Source organism: Elephantulus edwardii, unplaced genomic scaffold, assembly GCF_000299155.1.
Source record: "Elephantulus edwardii isolate Elephantulus edwardi_28Jun2011 unplaced genomic scaffold, EleEdw1.0 scaffold00035, whole genome shotgun sequence".
NCBI lineage: Eukaryota > Metazoa > Chordata > Mammalia > Macroscelidea > Macroscelididae > Elephantulus > Elephantulus edwardii.
The window spans coordinates 11527968-11549656 of NW_006399785.1; the positions used below are offsets into that span (position 1 = coordinate 11527968).

The window sequence follows — 21689 nt, forward strand, 5'->3', positions numbered from 1 at the left end:
GACTCTGTGTACTCTTTCCATCTTCTTTTGATAGTTCCTGGATCATTCAACATTCTACCCAGACTATCCTTAAGTATTGCCAGCCGTGGCTTCAATTTAATTACATGGCAGATTTGAATGTAGGATGAAGATGGGTGTCATTAATAGAAATCATACTTCATGGGGTTTTTTTTATTACTTTTAATTTATATTGATTTGCATACAAAATTCATATACATTGTGTTTCTCCCATTCCTTCATATGCTCATTCCATACATTGTGTCTTATAAAATTAATCATCATTGATCTGTGCCACTATTACCCACCTTTTCAGATCCCCACTGGATTTTTCCTAATTCCTTCATCCCCCTCCCTCTGCCCATCAAAGAGTGTGACCCTATAATCTCCCCTCGCCCACTCCCAGCCCCCCACTCTTCCCTTTCCCCGTTAGGACTTCTGTACACATCTTCCTAGTTATCGTTCTACTTATATTATAATGTTTTTATGTGCAGTATTTGTCCTTATAAGCCCGAGTTAGTTCACTCAGCGTAATGCTGTCCAGCCCCTTCCGTGTTCATACTTCTCTTTTTAAAGCTTCGTCTCCACACACGGGCTGAGATTCTAGGTCTTCCCCGCTGTCTATGAACAGAGAGACATTCTGAAGCGAAGTTCTGACAGATGTTCTAGGTAACTTCCTCTGAAGTGGGTTGATGCACTCACCTTGAAGAATGGAGGTGAGGAGGGGCTGCACACGTGTAGCCGAGGACCACCCAGATGGTGCCCAGATGGGGTACCCAGAGCCTGGGGGAGACCGCGGAAGGCGTTCCGGTGGAGGTCTCCCATGACATCACCATTCTGTCTTATGCTTGTTTTCACTTAAGTTTTTTTTCCCTGTTAATTCCAAAGAAGAACCTCACTGATTAAGCAGAAGATTATTTTGAATTTTTTTTTACTTCCTTGTTTCTGAGTCTGTGCTCTGAGAATGAATTTTGAGACATTTGACTTTATTGAATAGCTGCAGTTTGTCACTCTGTTCTCTTTAAATTTGTTTGAAATTTGTGTATTCTTGACAGAACTTCCTTTCAGCAACTTGAACTGTCCCCACTATACAAGGAGCTGCCGTGAACTGGACACAACTCATCTGTCTGCCTGTCCTGGGACCTGCCTGGGTCTTGGGCTCTGCATTAACTAGCCTGTTAGTGGGTTGTGAAGTCAGTGAGGCCAGTGTTATGTTTTTGAAAAGATTGGTTGTGCCACCAAGTCAGAACTGACTCATAGCTGACTCTCTAGCCGGTTTTCAGAGGCAGTTAATCACATGGGAGGAGCTTGTCTGTGCTTCTCCTGTGGAGCAGCTGGTGGAGCCAAACTGCCTGCCTTTGGGATTGCAGCACAGCTTCTTAATACTAGAAAATCAATTGTTGTTATGTGCCATCGAGTCACCGGTGACTCATAGCGACCCTATGTACAACAGCCCTAAACTCTGCTCTATCCTGTGCTAATTGCACTGTCTCCGACACTCCCATCCCAATTATCCCAGTCACTGAATCAGTCTACCTCATAGAGGCCTTCCTCTCCTGCGCTGTCCCTCCACCCTCCCAAGCATGATGTCCCTCTCCAAGGATTGATTCCTCCTTGCAAGAATGCTCCTTAAAAAAAAAAAAGAAAGAAAGAATAGAGGAGGTTGAAAAACAAAAAGAGAAAAGGACAGAAAACATCACCCTACATTTGATGTGTGAATTATAACAAATTATTGCTGACATTGAAAAGAATAGGAATTCCAAAAAACTTAATTGTATGATGTCGAACCTAGACCTGGACTAAGAGGCTGTTGTCCGAACAGAACATGGGAACACTGGACAGCCTACACTCAAGAAAGGTGTGCATCAGATCTGTATGCTTTCTCCATCCATACGTGTTCAGTCTTTGCAGAGCAAATCATTTGAGAAGCTGGGCTTGATAAAGAGGAATGTGTAATCAGGATTGGAAGAAGACGGAACAACAGTCTGTATTATGCAGATGAAACGACCTCCCTTGCTAAAAGTGAAGAGGACATGAAACACTTGGTGCAGAAGATCAAGGACTGCAGCCTTCAATACGGATTACGTCTCAACATCAGGACAACAAAACTCCTCTCGCTGAACCGGTAGGCAGCATCATGGTATACGGAGAAAAGATTGAAGTCATTAGCAGTTAGATCTTCCTGGGTGCACAGTCAACACCCTAGTACCAGCCGTCAGGAGATTAGAAGATGTATTGCACTGGGAAAATCTGCTGTCAGTGTTGGTTTAAAGACTAAGATGTACCTGATTCAAGTCATAGTCTTTTGAGTTACGTGCTGTGCAGCTGACATGACTAATGACGGCTGAAGAAAAACCGAGGCCTTTGAGTTGTGGAGTTGGAGAAGAATAATGAATATCCCAGGGACTGTCAAGAGAATAAGGAAATATGAAAAAGTTCAATCGAGGCGAAGCTTCATCTCACATATTTTCATCATGTTGTTAGGAGGGGCTGGTTCTTAAAAAGGAATATCATGTTTTAAAAGGTGGAGGGTTAGCGGGAGAGGGCAAGACCCTCAGTGAAATGGACTGACACAGCGACTGCAGCAATGGGCTCAGGAACGTCGGAGATGGTGAAGAAGGCGCAGGATAGGACAGGGTACAGATCGCTTTTCACAGGGACACTGTGAGTTGTCCTCAACTTGATGGCACCGAATGAGCGATTTGATGGAAAGCATTTTTTAGTAGCTGTATAGAGGTTCGTTGTAGAATAATATAAAATATGTGTATTCTACCTGTTGTTTGTGTCCAGAGTTTGGAGCCTCTTGGGGCAGTCGTTTCCTCCGCAGGACACTGACCTCTGGAAACAGTGCACATACACTTCCTGTTCTCACTGCATTCTCGGCCACACAGCAGCTCTATAATAAAATGTTTAATCAGCACCTTGTGCAGCACGGTGGTTTTCTGTCCTGGTTGTCCTCTCAACGGGCAGCACAAAGGAGGAAGATCTGCAGAATGATGAGTTCACTCAGAGGCTGCAGCAGTGCTTTCAGACACAGATTGTGAAGGTGGCACGGGATGCTGGAGGGTTTATTATCTGGTATATCGGATGGTTCAAATGTGAGCTACTCTCTGGAAAGAACAGGTGCTCGGAAAGGTCAGCGAAGGGGAAGAAGACCCTCAACCAGGCAGGTTGACACGATGACTGCTGCAATGCGCTCTAGTGGGTCAGGAAGTGTGAGGATGGCACAGAGGAGGACAGGATTCAGGTCTGTTGTTCTTGAATAGGTTGCTATGAGTCGGGTCTGAGGATGGCACAGGGTAGGACAGGGCGCAGGTCTGTTGTTCTTAGATATGTTGCTATGTGTCTGATCTGAGGATGGGACAGGATAGGATAGGGTTCAGATCAGTTGTTCATAGGGTCGCTATGGGTCAGGTCTGAGGGTAGGACAGGGTAGAACAGGGTTCAGATCCGTTCATAGGGTCATTGTGGGTCAGGTCTGAGGGTAGGACAGGGTTCAGGTCTGTTGTTCTTAGATAGGTTGTTATGTGTCGGGTCTGAGGATAGGACAGGGTATGACAGGGCACAGGTCTTTTGTTCTTAGGTTACTATGGGTCGAGTCTGAGGGTGGGACAGAGTAGGACAGGGTTCAGGTCAGTTCTTCTTAAATAGGTCGCTGTGGGTCTGATCTGAGGATGGCACAGGGTAGGACAGGGTTCAGGTCTGTTCGTAGGTTTACTGTGGGCCACACTAGACTCAGTGACACCTGACAGCAACAACAGCCACATTGGATGGTCACTGTGAGTTGGAGCCGACTTAGTACTGGCCCTTCCTGTAGATTTCCTATTTAACTGCGCCTTCCCACAGCCGATGAGGAGCCCTTGTCTCCCTTTATATGCTCATGAAGGAAGATACGGCTTTTCACGTAGTAGACAAAGACTTGGCCAGGCTGGAATGGCGAGATTGGAGGCAGAGAGGATTACTGGGAAAGACAGACTGTCACTTGGGATTTCAGAAGGGCGTGCCCCAGAGACAGCCGGGATAGACAGACAGAGCCAAGGCTCGGGGATGGTGCAGGCCCGGGCAGTGTCACATACTGTCGGACACGGCTCAGTCCGAGTCGGGACCAGTCCCGTGACACCCAGTAACAAAAACAACATTCTGGTCCTTCACGTTTGCCATACCATTTTATTTTGTAATTCCAAATTCATTGTGTTTATCAAAAGAAAAACAGGATGGCTTCTGGCGCCAGTTCCATCACTCCTTAGCGTACCTTGTGACTGTTAGGAGGAAGTTTTGTTAGTCATTGCCTCCAAACAAAACTGCTAACAAAAAAAACCTCACTGCTGTTGAGTCCATTCTGACCTCTGACTGTAGCAGTGACCTTACTGGACAGTCAAACTGCCCCCCGTACAGTTTCCAAGGCTGTAAATCTGCATAGACGCGGGCAGCTGACCTTCTGGTTAGTGGGTGAATGCTTTAACCTCTGTGCCACCAGGGTTCTGTAGCCATTCCTTAAGAACGTGCACTTTATGGTGATTTGATCCAAATAAAGAGGAAATTGTAATTACTGTTTGTATCAAGATACAGCCATACACATTCAGTGAAGCTGTCAAATTATAGGTTTTCCTTGTTAATAACATGTACTCCACTTCACTTCTTAATGACAGGCTTTGAAACCCAGCAATAATTCTAAATATTTTATCAGTTTGATTAATAATACCTACTCTTTCTACCTTTTTTTTAAAAAAATTATGCTCATACAAGACTTAAACCTAGATCAGGCAGCTGTTGTCCAAACCATCTGTGTTATGCAGGTGGTGTTTAAAATCAGATATGCTGTGTGCCACTGTTGTATCATTTTACATATCTTTTTAATCTCTGTGCTGAGCAAATCTTTCAAGAAGCTGGACTTTATGGAGAAGAATATGGCTTCAGGATTGGAGCAAGACTCATCAATAATGTGTGTTATGCAGATGTCACAGTCTTACTTGCTGAAAGTGAGGGGACTTGAAATACTTAACTGTCAAAGTACAGACTAAAGCCTCCAACATGGATTGCATCTCAGCAACAAGAAAAGAAAAATCCTCACCACTGGACCAAGAAGCAACATTATGATAGGTGGAGAAAAGTTGAAATTGTTAATGATTTCATCTTCCTTGGATCCACAATCAACCCCCCTCGTACCAGCAGTCAAGAGATCTGGAGAAGTATTGCACTGAGCAAGCCTGCTGTCAGAGACCTCTCCACATTACTGCGGAGGAATGATGTCAGTGTGAATACTAAGGTGCAGTTGATTCAAGTCATGGTCTTTTCAGTCACCTGCTACACACATCTGAGAGCTGCATAGTAAATGAAGAATGACAGAATAATCGATACCTTTAAGCCATGGTGTTGGAGAAGAGTGCTGAATGTCTCATGGACTAGACAAGTGTGTCTTGGAGAAAGGGCAGCCAGATTGCGCATTGGAGGCAAAGAAGCTTAAGCTTTGTCTCATATACTTTAGACATGTTGCTAGGAGAGGCTATTCCTCAGAGAGGGACATCATGGTTGGAAAGGTGGAGGGTCGGTGAGGGAGAGGAAGGTCCCCAACCAGATGGACTGACACAGAGACTGCAGCAGTGTGCTCGAGTGTGTCAGTGAGTGTGAGGATGGCGCAGAAGAATAGGACAGGGTTCAGATCTGTTGTTCGTAGGGTCACTGAGTCATACTTGATTGTGAGGACGGCACAAGGTTCAGCTCTGTTGTTCATCGGGTTGCTGTGAGTCATACTCGATTCGACAGCATTAAACAACAGCAAGGCAAATTGGCAAGACTATGGGCATAAAAAAAATGGTCTTAACCACCCCTTTGTCTGATAGAAATAGCAGGTGACATCTTCTGTTGTGTCTTTCTGCTTCAAAGAAGGGGTGTGTGGCAGAGAAAAGGGGCCGAGTCCCGTTTCCCTCCTCTATCCCACAGCCTGGGGCTAGTTTTCCGCCTCTCTCGTTGGTTAGTTGTCCAGTCCAACTCTTCACATCACATCCTGCTTAGAACAGAAAGAAGTGCCTTGTGTCGTCCCCGCTGTTGTAGGTACATTCAAGCCCATCTTTTTAATCTCTCTGCCTTCCATTTTGCTGAGTACTTCCTGTGTTTCATCTGCAGAGCTGTGGGCTTCTCTGTATCAAGCAGAGGATGCTAAGAGCCATCCCATGGGCTGCTAGGAGGAGGATTCGGTAGTCAGTACTTGGCTGCATGTCCAGGGCAGGCTGGGGCTCCATGACCCGGGCAGGCTGGGGGTCCATGCCCAGGGCAGGCTGGTGCTGCGTGGGCAGGTTGGGGCTCCTGTATGCTCTCAGTTCCTGGGTCTTGGGTGAAGTACATGCAGTGTCCAGGTGCGGCCACTGGCCAGGCCCAGGCCCAGGCTGTGTGAAGGGCCAGCCTTTCCCCTTCGTCTAGCATCGAAGACACCCATGCTCCTATCCTACCTTCTTGAATATGAAATGCACCCCTTTTCCTTTGTAAAGAATTTTAAATTGTGCCTTTGTATTTATTTTTTTAAATAAAACTTTGTGATTTTAATGAACGTTCACAGAGCAGTTAGGTTTTCATTCAGTAACTGTTGCACATTTTATACCCCCTCTTCCTTCCTCTTCCCCAGTTTGCTTTTTTTCTTAAAATATTCATTCATTGTTGCAGAATTACCCACCTCACCCCACATCAGTCCTCTTTGCAATGATATACCTCTTATTCTGGGCTTTTGTACATATAATGCCTAATCATATATCTCTTTTAAGCAGTTCTTTGATCTGTTCCAATGTTATATATCTATCCACTATTAATCCTATTCTCCTCCCAACCCCCCATGTCAGACCTGCTTCATAACAGTGGGGCTATGCAGTATTTGTCCGTTTAGGACTGAGATATTTCACTCAGGATGCTCTCCCCCATGTTGTGTACTGTTTTATGAGTTTGTTGTTTTTCAGTGCTGTGTAGTATTCCATTGTGTGACTGTACCATAGTGTTTCTATCCATTCATTGGATGGACACCTGGTTTGCCTACCCTTCCACATTCCCAGACCCCAAGGGGCACATGTGTGATCTCTCTCTCCAGGAGATCCCTTGGGGTCAGCGGGCAGCCTGGCCTGATGTCACTTTGTTGCTGTAACTGTTTAAGGAGCAGCCTAGGGGGAGTTTGTTACATTTCTTGACCGCTGCTAAGGCAGTTGCCTCTCACCCTGAGCGGCTATAATTTTTGCTATTTGAGGAGGTTTACCCACTTCTGTGCTCTGGCCCACCCCCTCCCCACCCCCACCCCTCATCTGCCATCTCCTACCTGGCACCCCTCCTCATCCCCTCAGGGGTCTCCTCTCAGGTGGAGATGTTTCTAGATCTGCCAAGGCGTGGTTTGGCACCCTCCTGGCTGGCTGGCTGGTGCTTGCCTGCTGCCCGTCCCAGGTCTGTAGTTCTGCGCTGGCCACCTTCGCCTGCCTCCCTCCACTTTTCCCGTAACTCAGGGCCAGCCGAACAGAAAGGACTCGGGCCAATTCCCAAGGCAGTAAGTCACACAGGAGGAGACTGCCCGTCCTTCTGCAAGGCGGTGGATGGGTCTCCCTGGTCCACTTGCTGGTGTCTCCTTGTGCTCAAGGACAATGACTTGCCCAGCAGGACCCGCCTGGTGTCCTGGACTTGCCCCTGGCTGAGAGTGTGTTTGTTGGCTCACATGAAGAGCTTAGTAAAGGTTGAATGAATAGATAATGTATTTATCCCCTGTGTCAGCTCCTGAGGAGGACAGCCACCTCCTGTCCTTCCGGGTGCCCTCTGTCTTATGGACACACCAAAAGGCCCCAGGGAACGCCGGCTCCTGGCCGCTCCCACGTGCCTGCTTGTCTAGAAAACAGGAAGGCTTCTAGTGACAGGAGAGGACAGACACCTCCTCTGACTGCACATGGCCCTGGCTCAGTCTCCTGCTGGCTCCTGAAACACAAGAAAATAGAGGCCAAACTGACTGGGCTGAAAAGGGACCACCGTTGTAGAGGGAAGACTAGAAGTGTGGCCTTGGACATGCTGCCCACTCCCATTGTCGTTCATAGTGAGTGTGAATCTTAACAAAAGAGGGAAAAAGATGCAGGAGCAGGGACCCATCAGGAACCAAAAAAATATCCTGGTTAAGAGGGGGTGTGTGTGTATGTGTGTGTGTGTGTGTGTGAGAGAGAGAGAGAGAGAAGTATTATTCCTCAAAAAAATTACTGTTGTGCACCCTTTCAGCCGGTGGTATGGATTTTAGCTGGTAGACTTATGGAGGACAGTTTCTCATCAGCCAGAGATAATAAGAAGTGCAACACGTGAGGGTGCAGGCGTGGACCCTGATGTGCTTCAGACCCACGGGCTGTACTGTACCGACAGAGCTCACACTGGTGACCCACCCTCTGGGGGGGCTGCTGTCCAAGCCCTCGGAAGACTCCACCCTCCTGCTGAGGAAGAGGGTCCTCAGCTTCACCACTGAAATTGTATTTCATCATCCCTGCCCCCCGAAAGGAGCACTGTGACCAGGATCCAAGAAAGGAGAAAGGCCACCATGCAGGCAGCTGGTCTCCTTGCATTAAAAGTGTGCACATGAAATATATTAAAATTGCTATCATTGTACTTTGATATAAAGAAGCCATGTTTGTCCTCTGTATGTCCTTTGTTCTTGTCCCCCAGTGAAGCCTTCTGATAAGTTACTAGGAAAATTAATGCAGGAGTAAAGTGAGACTTGTGAAAGTTTTCTCTGAAGGTACTATGATACCTGCCGAGTTGGGGGAAGTGTACAGAAAGCCCTGCCAGGTGATTCATAGCCATGGCCAAGAGCAGCATGTCTCTCGCGTAGTTGAATTTGGGATCAGGAAGAAGAAACACAGACTAGTACTTTGGAAAAGGACTTTTGTTAAATTAAGACTCATGTCACAAATAGAACTATTACTTTGCTATTCCCACAGTTAAATTTTAAGAAATCCATTTCCCACAAATTTTAGAAATTCTTTGCTCAAAGTTTTTCACTGTAATTAAAGAGTAATTTTAATCCCCCCTCCTTTCTCTGTGTTTAAAATGCAGCTAATGGTTTTTGGAATCTTTCTGTGCCTGGATGCCTTTCTCTATGTGTTCACCCTGCTTCCTTTAAGAGTCTTCCTGGCGTTGTTCCGGCTCTTCACTTTGCCTTGTTATGGCTTAAGGTAAGTGTAAGCTCAGCCCTGTTTGAAATGTTTGAGTTCATTATTTTTCTACTCGTCCTTATTAAAAGAAATAATCACTTGAGTAGATTTTAGGGTGGTTGATACGATTGGTTCATGCTTTGACCCTACCTATTTAAAGATTCCGCTTTCTTAATAGGTGGACGGATATAAGATGTTTATAGAATATGTTGCTTTTCATAAACAGCCCCCCGTCCCCCCATGGAATGATTTGAAACCAAAACATTGCTTTAGCCAATAAAATCATGTCAGTGGTGTTAAAAATGCAAGAAGGCGGCTAAAAAGCTTTGCAGGAAAACAGACAGGGCTCAGGGCTCAGGGCTGACAGTCAGGGGCTGCCCTTTTCTAACTGGCCTTGGGCCCTGAGTCTCTTGAAGTCTAGAGCTCCCAAAGCACTCCCTGAACAGAGTGACCTTTATACTAGGAAGGAGGGAGATTGGGGTCAAGTCTCCTAAGGAAATCTTACAGTAGAGGTTGTAACCCTGATGACAGGTAAACCATCCCCAGAGTGTACAGGTGAACAGCTTCTGAAGGCCATTGTCCCTGTGAGAGTATCACAGAGTTGAAATCCAGCCCCACCCAACACTCCTTAGTTAAGTTGTGAACAGTTTCCTAAGTTCTCCCAACCTATGTCCCCACCCGTGAAAAAGTCATTCAGGGCGTTTTGGGTCATAACCACCGTCACTAGGTGATGTGAAAACACTATGCAGTAGCCTGCTTCGTAGCTCACCTGAACGAATCCTCGTTCTCACCCCCTTCTGCTCAGCCAAGGCTACCTGAAAACTCCAGCTTCACTTGAATCATGGTGTTTTACTGGGCTGAAGGTTGGAGGAAGTTTGGGTTTACAGTTTTCTTTATTTGTATAGTTTTGCCAGCATGTCTCTACTCTGTCATCACTCTTGGGAACATTATTTTATTATCACTGAGTTCCTAGAATAGTGCTTCACTGACATTTCCAATATGCATCACCTTTCTAAATATATTCCATTTAGAAAAAGTTGTTCAAGTGGACAGTACTTTATGAAACCCATGTAACTATAAAATTGGTGCTTATGCCATGGTGTATAAGACGAGTATTTAGTAAAATTATAATCAATAATTCAACCATGGAAAGTGAGTTAAAAATTGCTAGTCTAAGTGCAGTGTTGTAAGTTGACTTTTTTTTTTTTTATTAAATCCCTTGCAAGATTTTCTGTTAAGAAAGTAGTAAATGAATGTACACTTGATGTGTAATAAGTACTGAATATGTTGTTATTACGTACTGTCAGTTTGTGCCTAACTCAGAGCTGACTCTCCGGTGGATTTTCAGAGGTTGTAAAAGGCACAGGAGGAGATGGCCCGTCCTTTCTCCGCCAGGCAGCTCATGGATCCAGACTCCCTGCCTTTGGATTGGCAGTGCAGCCCTTTACCCACGAGGCCACCAGAGCTCCCTCAATAGAACCCCTTCAGAAACAGATCCTAACCATTTTTCTTATGGAAGCAGTCCTCCAAGATGAGCTAGATGAATTGACTATCACAGTTACCATACTTTGAAAAGAGCAAGCAATTCCCCGAGTTCATGTGTGAAACCGTCACAACAACTCAGATGGCAGCATTGCACATGTGACACTTTTCATTTTGTGATTTCCCCTACCTTTCAAAACAGAAGAAAATCATGCTCTATCTTTTATTTGGACATGTTGTAAGGAGAGACAGGTCCTTGGAGAAGGACATCATGCTTGGTAGGATAGAGGGACAGCGCAAGAGGGGAAGGCCCTCTATGAGGTGGATTGATTCAGTAACTGGGGTAATCGGGATGGGTATGTCAGAAGTAGTGTGATTGGCACAGGATAGAGCAGGGTTTAGGGCTGTTGTACATAGGGTCGCTATGAGTCACAAACGACTCGACGGCACATAACAACAACAACATCTTTTATTAACTACATATTAATCATGTGGAAAACTCTTAGTAATGTCATCATCAGCTGTGATGTGTTCCACTTAAAACCTTGAAGCGTTTGAAAGAATTCAAGAAAGGCTGTTTTCTTGTTAGCTGGCCTTTCTCAGGCATTTATGGCCTAGTGCTTTAATATTCATAAAGTTTAGTTAAAGTATTTTCTTTTGTCACTAACTCATTACATTTCAGCCATGTATCTGTTGTTGTTGATGTGCCTTCAAGTTGCCTGTGACTCATAGTGACCCTTTGTAAAACAGCTCTGAAACCTGTCCTGTCCAGAGCCAGTCTGACTGACTCAAATACACCCACCCCCATTACCCTAGTTACTGTATCAATCCATCTCCTCCAAGGTCTTCCTCTCCTGTGCTGTGACTCCCCTATGTACCTGCTGTTGTTATGTGCCGTCGAGTCGTTTGCGACTCATAGTGACCCTATGCACAACAGCCCTAAACCCTGCTCTATCCTGCGCCAACCGCACCGCCTCTGACACACCCATCCCAATTACCCCAGTCACCGAATCAATCCATCTCATAGAGGGTCTTCCCTTCCTGCGCTGTCCCTCCACCCTCCCAAGCATGATGTCCCTCTCCAAGGACCCGTCCCTCCTGGCAACATGTCCAAAGTATGTCAGACGAAGCCCCAGAATCCTTGCCTCCAAGGAGTAGCTTGGTTTAATCCTCTCCAAGATGAATCTGTTTGTTTTCCTGGCAGTCCATGATACATTCCGTACCCTTCTCCAGCACCACAGCTCAAAAGCATCCACTCTCCTTCTGTCCTCCCTAGTCATTGTCCAACTCTCTGATGCACCTAGAAAACAAAAATAAAGGAGGCGGTAAATCCTTAAAACACAAAAATGCCAACCGCAGTGCCATTGTGTCGGTGCTGATTCACTGTGGCCCCCTCTGCAAGCGGTCAGGAGATCAGATGTGTTAAGACTGGGAATGTCTGCTGTCGGGCACTTCTCCAGAGCCCTGAAGAGCAGTGATGCCAGCTTGAAGACAAGGTATGCCTGATTCCCACCGTGATCTTTTCAGTCACCTGCTGTGCACGTGTGAGCTGTACCGTGAATAAGGATGACAGAAGAAGAGATGGAGCCTTTAAAATGTGATGCTGGAGGACAGGGCTGAATATCCCATGAGCAGCCAAATAGGTCTTGAAGAAAGTGCAGCTAGAGTGCTTCGTAGCGGCAAGAATGGGGAAGCTCTGTCTCATGTATTTTGAACATGCTGTTGGAAGGAGCTGTTCCTTAGAAAAGAGAGCTCTGGTGTCTTGGTGGTTTGGAGTTGCACTGCCAACCCAGAGGCACGTGGTTCGAATCCACCAACTGCTTCATGGGAGAATGGCAGTCTCCTCCCATATGATTAACTGCCTCTGAAAACATACTGGAGGGTCCTCTGTGGGTCAGTTCTGACTCAGTAATACACAACAACAACATTCCTTAGAAAGGGGTATCAGGCTTTTAAAGATTGAGAATCAGCAAAAGGGAGGAAGAGCAATAGTAATGGTCTCAATTATGTCAATGATGGTGAGTGTGGGACAGGACAGGACAGGCTTCAGATCTGTTCCTCAGGTCACTACAGGTCGTATTCAACTGGACCTAACAGCAGCAGGACAGAAGAGAACTGCCTCTAAGGGTATAATCTTTACAGAAGCTGGTACTCCCATCTTTGTCCGAGGGGGCAAATTGCAAACCTTTTGTTGAGCAATGAAGTGTTTAACCATTACTACTAGGACTCCATAATAAAATGTTGTTGTCCTGGGACTTATGAGTCTGTTCCTGTTGCTCTCCATTCGCCAGCAACGAATAGCAACACCCTGATGGGGGTAAGCACGACAGAGGCACATCACTTTGGGAGCCATCCAGGGAGTCGATCCAGCTCAATTTTATTGGGGGCTGCAGCACATTTATATATGAACAAGTAAACAGGAAGAAAGGATAGGGTGGGCTTGCAGATGAGGGACATGCGAATTGGTCAAGAGAACCTCACCCTTGTGTGGACTACTCCGAGCTCAACAGATGGGGCAATCAGGTGGCAAACTTGCTCAAGCCCATATAGCCAAACACAGGGGGGCTTTCTCTACCCCGTATTAAAGGCCATTGGGAGGCTTGCACTTATCCAGAGCTTAGGCGATCTATCCTGGCCAGAGGCCCTCCCTCCCCAACATCTCCTCCCTTTGTCTTTTAAATGAATTCAGAGAGGGGAAAGTCTTGGTGTAGGACCTCCAGTGTTTCTTGGGAGGACCGTGAACCAATGACAGTAAGGGTAGAAAGAGTATTCAGTGCAGCTGCTTGGGCATTATATCTTGTGAAGAGGTCGGTCTACTTGTAACAAGTTGCTCTTGTAATGACAACTGGTGAGATAACAGAAAAGGTTAGAATTACCATAACTTGATTTCCAGATTGGATTGGGAGATGAATCTAGGATAGCGAAGGAGAGCCACGTACATATAGGAAATGTGGGTGAAGAAACAAAAGCTTACAAAACCAGCTTAGTTCTCCTTCTGTGGTACTATTGACAGTCAAAGCAGCAATAAGCAGTGTTATAAACACAGAACCACTGGGTGTACCACTCCCAGGGTGAAGGTCAAAAGCCTATTGGTTGAGTGCCTTCAGCATGCCCCAGGTCACAGGTGTCTGTGGCGTCTAGGGTTCAACTTCCTTTTCCTTTGTCTCATCTTGTCATGGTCGCTCAATCAGTGCATCTTCTCAGTAGGTGGATTGGAATCGGACATGATGAGCAGGTACCCACACAGGATGTGGTTCTGTGGGAAAATACAAGCAAAACCTCTCCCAACGGTTAGTAAAGGATCGGGTCCTTTCCATACTTGATCTTATGGATCCTTCCACGTAACCCATATTGGCAGCTCACTAGTAGTTAGATCTGATTTCCAGTGAGCACATATGGGAGGTTTTAAAAAGATTTCCCTCATATCTTTCCAATCTTGAGAGGTGTTTAAATTAAGGATTAATGAATTAAGCTGTGCCTTCCCCCACACAGAACAAGCTCCATCATCTCTAAGAGTTGTCCTGAGTTCTTTTAACTCGCCCAGCACATGGCTATCACTGTAAAGGATGTGCAGGTGTGGGATATACACCAACAAGAAACACGTGTACCTCAGAGCGAGCATCACACTGATCACACAATACCTTGTGTAAAGGACGCTCAGGTGTTGAGCACACGTCAACAGAGCACACACGTACCTCAGAGTTCCAGCATCTCACTGATCACACCACACCTGAGCCCACGAATTTCCCGCTTCTTCACTGCCTTCTCTATATTGTCCCCACCTGCTTTCCTTGTTTTCCTCCTTGGGAGACTAGAGAAGATGTAGTGCAATCATCTCTAAGTTCTTTAGAGCTGTTTTTAGATCCCCTGCCATAACACTTTATCTTCTGTTAGCAGAGTGGGGTTTAAACAACGGATGGTGCATTTCTTCTAATGGTGCCGCAGTCTTTGTCAAAACCAGTTCTGATTGATCTCCTTTGTCAGCATGGCCTTTGCCATTCTCTGTCATTCCCCACTGAGAGAAATTTCACCCTGATTCATTAGGAGAAGGGGTGCTGCATCCTCTTAGCTACTTCCTGCTGCAAAAGGGCATTGTAGGTCCCAGGGTGAAAATCTTCTCTCACTAAAGGGCCCCAGGTTTGCACATTGAAGATTTGAGCAGCTATAACCCAAGGGGCAATATCAACAACTGTCATCCAAAAGGAGGAAGCTTGAGATTGTGTAAGTTTGACCTCCCTACTTTATAGGGCGGGGTTTAGAGCTGTTATACATAGGGTCGCTATGAGTCCCAAGCGACTCAACGGCACATAACAACAACTTTCTGACAAAGACATTAAACACTTTACTTGAGGATCTTTTAAATTGCTTGCTGAATTATCCATGCTAAAGCAAAGGAGCACTTGCCCAATAAGATGGTCCCCTGCTCCGCGGAAGGGAGAAGAAAGAATTTACCCAGGTTAAAGCAAGGGGTGCTTACCCGATAAGTTAGACTGATGCCAGGTCCCTTCCACCTACATCAGGTCCTCTATACCTACGTCAGGTCCCCAAGCCTACATCAGGTCCCCCATTCCCTGAAGGGAGTGAGCACGGAAAGAGGTGCTCACCTCATCTCTGACGGGAGTGAGTGCAGAGAATACTCACCTGAAACCCTGATGGGAGTGAGCACAGAGGATACTCACCCAATAAGCCAACATCAGGTCTGTCCCTGTTAGGGCAGCTATATGTCACTGTCTGTTTGCCGGCAAGGAACGGCAACACCCTGATGGTAGTAAGCATGATGGAGACACAACACTCCAGGAGCCATCCAGAGAGTCGATCCAGCTCAACTTTATTGGGGGCTGCAGTGCATTTATGACAAGCAAATAAATAGGAAAACAGGATAGGGTGTTCTTACAGACGTGGGACATGCAGATTGGACAGGAGAACGTCAGCCTCATGCAGACCACTCCCAGCTCAACAGATGCGGCAACCATCTTCCCAGGTGGTGAGCTTTCTCAAGCAGAAACAGCTAAACACAGGAGAGCTTTCTCTGCCCTGTAATAAAGGCCATTGGGAGGCTTGCACTTATCCAGAGCTTAGGCGATCTGTCCTGGCCAGAGGCCCTCCCTTCCTCCCCAACATTCCCCAACACATTCTGATTTTGGGTGACCCTGTTGCAAGAGAATGAAACACTGCCGGGTCCTGCACCATCTAAATCATCGTGTGGGATGGGACCACATAGAGACGGACGCTTGGACGAAGCCAGGTGAAGCTCCCTGGCATAAAGTAACTACTATGATGTAGGCATTTCCCAGCTTCTCTATGAGCCAGGGTACTTTTTCATCAACAGTGTGAGGCAAGTTGGTGTTCTTTAAGTTGTTTCAATTCAGTATTTATTCTTTAAGTGAGTAGCTTTTAAAGAGTTCCACGCCCCTTATGGCTACTGGCGTGGTGAGAGAAGTCAGAGAAAGGGGGCAGAAGCCGCTGTCACTTCCTGTGGCGTGTGGTCTCCTGGGGTGTGGGTGGTGTGGATGAGATGCCCTCAGCCAGTGGTTGGTGATTTGCGGGGTCCCCTGAGCCTCTCGGTCTGTGCTCTGCAGACTCAGCTTGTCATTGTTCACATATCTCCTACTCCATAACCCTCAGATTCATGGCTCCCAGCCTTTATCATTTGGGGAAGGATCGTGAGTAGCACTGGAGACATCTTCCCTTGTCATGAGCCCTCAAGGTGTCGCGGAGTGCTGGAATCTTGCTTTCTCTGTCAGGAGGTCTCTGCAGTGCCTGGATACATCTCTTGAGCTGTCTTAAGATTTCCTTCAGCAGGAGAAGCGACATCTTTTTTTTATACCTATAAAAGCATTTGAGACAATGTAGAAATACTTCCCACTTGCAAGGTTTTGTAAGTTGAATTGACATGAGAAGGCGGCCTGTGACACTCAGTGCTTAAGATACCTTTTCTTTTCCTGTGTAGGCAACGTGGATCAACCGAAGAATTACATTTCCTGTTTCCGTTAATAAATATATACATGAGATCATATATAAAATGGGAAATGCAGTTAGGAGTGTAGAGCAGAACGTCAGCCAGCGTGTGTACTATAAACCAGGGGAGGTTAGTTTATCCAGAATGTGGAGGGACTTGTACAATAATAAGAGGCCCAAATGATCAAAACTCAGTCATTTGGGTTTACAGTGGTGTGGGGTGCCCTTCAGATTTACCTGAAGCAGTTTAGAAAGCAATGTCTCTGAGCATCACCCTTGAAATATTTATAATGTGAAAAATGACACTAATAAAGCAATGGTTAATTCTAAGCTAAAGACCACTAAAGTATATTAAGATTATAAACATACCTTTTGTTTTCACAGCTGTTACTCAGACACAGCCAAGCTCTGCCTCTGAATCATTTTTCTTGCAATGTTCTCCACTTTTACTAAAGGTGATTTGGTTTGTCTGGCCTGCTGGTAGCGTGTTCCAACTTTTTCAGCAATCAGAAATGCACTTGCCTTCAGTCCGACCTTGTTTGGTCATCATCTTCTTGTCAAAGGGGCAAGAGGAAGTTAGAGACCAGCAGAGTTGATTGTGTTCTTCTTCTCTAAGTAATGTGTGTTTTCCACTGCCCCTGCATGCCATCTTCTTTCCTTCTGAGAGTCCTTCGCTTCCCAGAGTCCCTTAGTTCTTCGACGGTAGTCCCCACAGGGGGAAAGGCGTGCTCGTCAAATTAGCAGAGATGTGGACACACACATACAGAACTGTGTGATGATGGTGTCTTCAGACGCTCCTTTTCTCCATCAGGGGCAGCTCTCGGGAGAGCCTGCCCCTGACATTCTCTGCTGTGGTGCGTTTGTCCCCTGCAGACCTGTCATGGCTTGGGGTGTGTGTGTCTGGTTGTTTGTGGGTTTTTTGCCAGTGGGGAAAACTCAGTGTACAGCGACTCTGTCTTTGGCCGTGGCCGAGGCCCTGCTGGGCCTGCAGGAGCCCGGGCACCCACCTTCTTTGTACCCCATTTGCTAGGGTTTATTTGGATTCGCTGGCGGAGTAATGTTGTTGCATGCTTGTTGTCTGCGAATTACATCCTATGTCCAAAAAAGAATTTTGTACCTCTTTCTAGTCAGGTCAAAATTACTTTGTTTAAAGATGTTTCTAAAGAGGAAACAATTTTGAAAAATCTTTGGCCCCCATGTGCTTTGTCAGAATAAAATGCTGAAGAATTATGTCCTGCTTGCTTAAAAAAAAAAATCCATGTATGCATTTCTTTGCTCTTTTGCGAGTAGATTAGTGTCACTTCAAACATTCACTAGGCTTCTTGGATTAGGATCCTTTGTTTTCCTGCAATGGTGTAGGGTGCAGAATTAAGCAGATTTCCTGTAGATAGATGGTTTCTGTGTGTGCATTGAGAGGAGGAGAGCAGTGTGTGTTCTCAGAAAATCAGACTGCTTTGTGTTCCTGCGAGGAAGGTATTCACATCATCTTCCCAAATACAGAATAAAGCAAGAGAACCGCTTATTGGACTCTTCCATGGCGTTTTCTATGAAGCCTCTTTCCTCCTAAAGCTCATGATGCCCCTATATTTTCCAATTCTCACTTATACTTGGAACAAAAGTTGAAGGAAATAGAGGGGAGGGGGTGAAATCATGTTAATCTGCTGCCAAGACCTGCCAGTTACTTGTTTTAAATCCCAAGAAGGCCTGGCAGGCAGATGGAGGACCTGAGTGGGTCTGCCTGGTGCACAGAGCATGCTCCTGTTACTAGTGGAGCAAGTGCAGTGACGTTCAAGCAGACTGTCTCCTCGCCCGTCCAGCTGTAGACTAAGTCTGGCCGGATGCTTCCTGAACTTCTAAAGAGAGGCAGTTATATGTATCTCCCCCCGCCCCCCCCGATTATTTCTTCTGTCGGAAAGATCTCACAGAAGAATTATGAATTGCACATGCTTGAGGATTTCTTAACCTACTAGATGTCCTCATATGTCTTACTTCTTTCAAGGTTTCACTTGTGCTCTTTAGAGAGCACCTCAGAGGCCCTGGCTGACTAATGCCCCAGGACAGCAGGTGCCGCCGGGGAGCCTGCCTCTGCCCATCACGCCCTCCTGCCAGGGCTTAGCCACGTGTTGGTAGATAGCTGTGTGTGATGTCACAGAATCTCGGTCACGTCCGATGTTGTTGCCCCCCGCCCCGTCTCCCACCGTTTCACTCCAAGTAGCGTAGCCACATTACAACCTTCTCTCTCTCTTTCTCTCTCATAAATCAGACCGCAGGGAGGAGCACTTTCACTTCTTTGTAGAATGGAATGTGGTGTCACAGGGACTCCTTGTGGTGAGTAAACCCTGATTTTTCCTTCTCTTTTCTCGGCCACACGGACAGCGGTGCATGGACTGTTGCTCAGAAAGCACAGTCAAGCCAGGAGGGAGACACAGTGTCTGAGCATAGAAAACTTGTCTGTTTTTTAATCGCGCTCTGACCTTGTTGGTCCTAAATTTTGCCAACATTTTCTTAGGCAGATTTGACGATGATGTTGCCTAGCTTGGGAACACTGCTCAGTCCAGTGTGATGTTTGATTTCACGTGTCGTTCTCACGGCAGGAGAGCAAGTGCTTCCTCCCAGGTGACAGCAGTCCGGTGAGCTCAGCTCCTTCCACCTAAGCGCCATATTCAGCTGTAGAAAGCCAGTGATTGAGTTCTTTTGTAGCATCATTTGAAATTATTTTAAAGCCCAGGGCAGGCTTTAATTATTCGGTTTAAGAAAAACATCTTGATCGCATGAATTTATCCCAGTTTATTTTAAAATTCCAAAACAACTGCTCTTTAGAAAATATGAACCTTGTTAAATATTATTTTTTTTATTTCAGTAATGTTTGTATTTCTCCATACATTCACTTATGCCATGAATAGCTAAGAATGGTAAATAGGAGAGAAAGAAAGAGAGAGACCTCTAATGCTTTGTGTTTAAAAGCATAATAACTTACACTGGTGCACTGGCATGTTTCCACGCCTCTTTGAGGATCTGTTTTGAAGGATCGGTCCATTTCTCTTGCTCGCTCTGGTCACTGCTTCGTCACCCTTCCTGATCTTGGGCTTCCCTGTCACTTTTCACTTTGATCCTAGCTTATTGTTGCTGCTGAAGGAGGACATCTGGGGAGGCAAGGCTGCCTGTGGTCGCCTTTCTCTGCCAATGAGCTCTTGTCACATGTCTGGGAGGCCTTTGAAACCTGTGGAGAGGTTTTACTTGGCAAGTTGTGTCTGTGCAATGCAGGTATTTCTACGAATGAAAGAGAAAGCTTAGAAATAGAGGAGATGTGTATTTAAAAAAATTTGTTGAATGTGTTAATGTGGAAATTTTAAAATTTTTATTTATTTCCTTTTTTAACATTTTTTTTTAGATGCCTTGTGGCCAAAATGATATATTAGGTTGGTGGGGTTTTACCTTGCTCATCAGCAGATTTTCTTCACTTACTTGTACATTCATATTGATTTCTTCAGCCTTTGCAAAATTAGTTTGTAGTGACTGTTACTCTTAGAGGAAAGAGTGATGAAATGTTCCCTTAGTTTGGCATGTTGTTAAGAGGGGCCAGGCCTTGGAAAAAGACATTTTGCTGGGAAAGGTTGAGGGTCCCCAAAGGAGAGGAAGGCCCTTTAGGACATGGATTGACACAGTGACTGATGGTCTCCAGCATGCCAGAGGTTGTGAGGGTGGGACAGGATAGCTCACAGGTCCGATCTGTTGTTTGTATGGTCGCTTTAAGTCTTAGTCACCCTAATGGCACCTAACAACAACATGATTTGGCTCCTAACTAGAAGGTAGAGAGTTCTGACACAGCAGCTAACGTGTGGGAGACAGATGTGGCAGCCTGGGAACCCTGTCCTCTTCAGGAGTCACTGAGCGTCAGAATCAGCTTGACAGCATCAGTTGACATCAGGAAGAAATTCTCCCTGAAAATACTGTTCAGAGGCTACGTCAGGGCTACTTGATGAGGCCAAAGTGAAGATTCTTGGGATGAATTTGAAGTTTATCAGATAACCTCGTCCTGGCAGAGACAGCAGCAAGTTCTGTGGTGTTCAGGTATATTACCCAGGTTAACTTAATGCTGAGTATAGTTAGGCATTTTCTTATTAAGAAAAGCTATTATACAATCAGATATTTCCAAGAGGCTGCCTTAGAAACAGTCTCATTTCTACAGCTTTCTTTTTTTTTTTAATTACCTATGACATTTATGTAAAAACAAGACCTTTGTTTCATACAGGTTTTGCTTCTTTAATTCTTTATCTGAATAATATACCTGGTTTGGAAACTCTAGTCATCTCCATAGCAACCAGTGAGGCTGGCAGCAGCGGCAGGTCCTACCCACAGAAGGGTGGTCTGCTAGAATCGAAGTCGCCATTTTTCTACGTGCATTCTTAGAAGTTAAGAACAAAACGATGGATGCGCACACAGAGCAGTTCTTCCAAATGTGGCTTCACCAGCTGCCCTGTGGGAGGAAGATGTCACAGTCTGTTCCCTTGAACATTTCCATCTAGGAAGCCCTGTGAAGCAAGTGCACTCTGACTTGCAGGCCTCTATGAGTCAGAACTGACTTTTAGAACTTATACAATAAAGGTGAAGCAAGTCCCATGCCTGGGAAGCTCCCCTGACCTCTGATCAGGGCTGTGACTCGAACAAGCCTGTTGCATGCAATTCTCATCCCTCACCACTGGTCCAGTTAGCCCCTCCCATCATCCATCATCGTAGGGAGGCCATCACTGCACATCTCTGAGAAACGACCCTGCCAGGTGGACGCAACGTTTTGAGGGGGAAACAGGTCAATCTATGTCAGACTCTAAATTGGTGATTCCTCGCTTTGTTAGGATGGTAGTTAAAATCATGTCTTCCAGAGGTAGCTTGTCTAGATCCATCACTGACAGGCCCTTAATTTCTCCGTGTTTCATGTGTGAAATTGAGTTATTTGAGAGCAGAGTTTCTCATACAGTTATTATGAAGACGGATTTGAATAGGTGTAAAGTGTCTGGAGCCATAACTTAAAGCGTAAGTTGCTTCTATCACAGTTCTGTTTTTGGGGTTTTTTTGAGTGTCCTTTTTTTTTAAATTTAGGTTGTT

The 21689-nt window shown here is 45.7% G+C and overlaps 1 protein-coding gene across 1 annotated transcript in view; it reads left to right on the top strand.

Annotated features, from left to right (window-relative positions):
- The window catches only part of TAPT1 (transmembrane anterior posterior transformation 1), a 79033-nt gene that overhangs the window by 24089 nt on the left and 33255 nt on the right, over positions 1–21689 (top strand). Inside the window, exon 2 of the mRNA XM_006884519.1 lies at positions 9049–9167. Coding sequence (XP_006884581.1) covers positions 9049–9167 — 119 coding nt within the window. The remainder of the gene's footprint in view (positions 1–9048; positions 9168–21689) is intronic.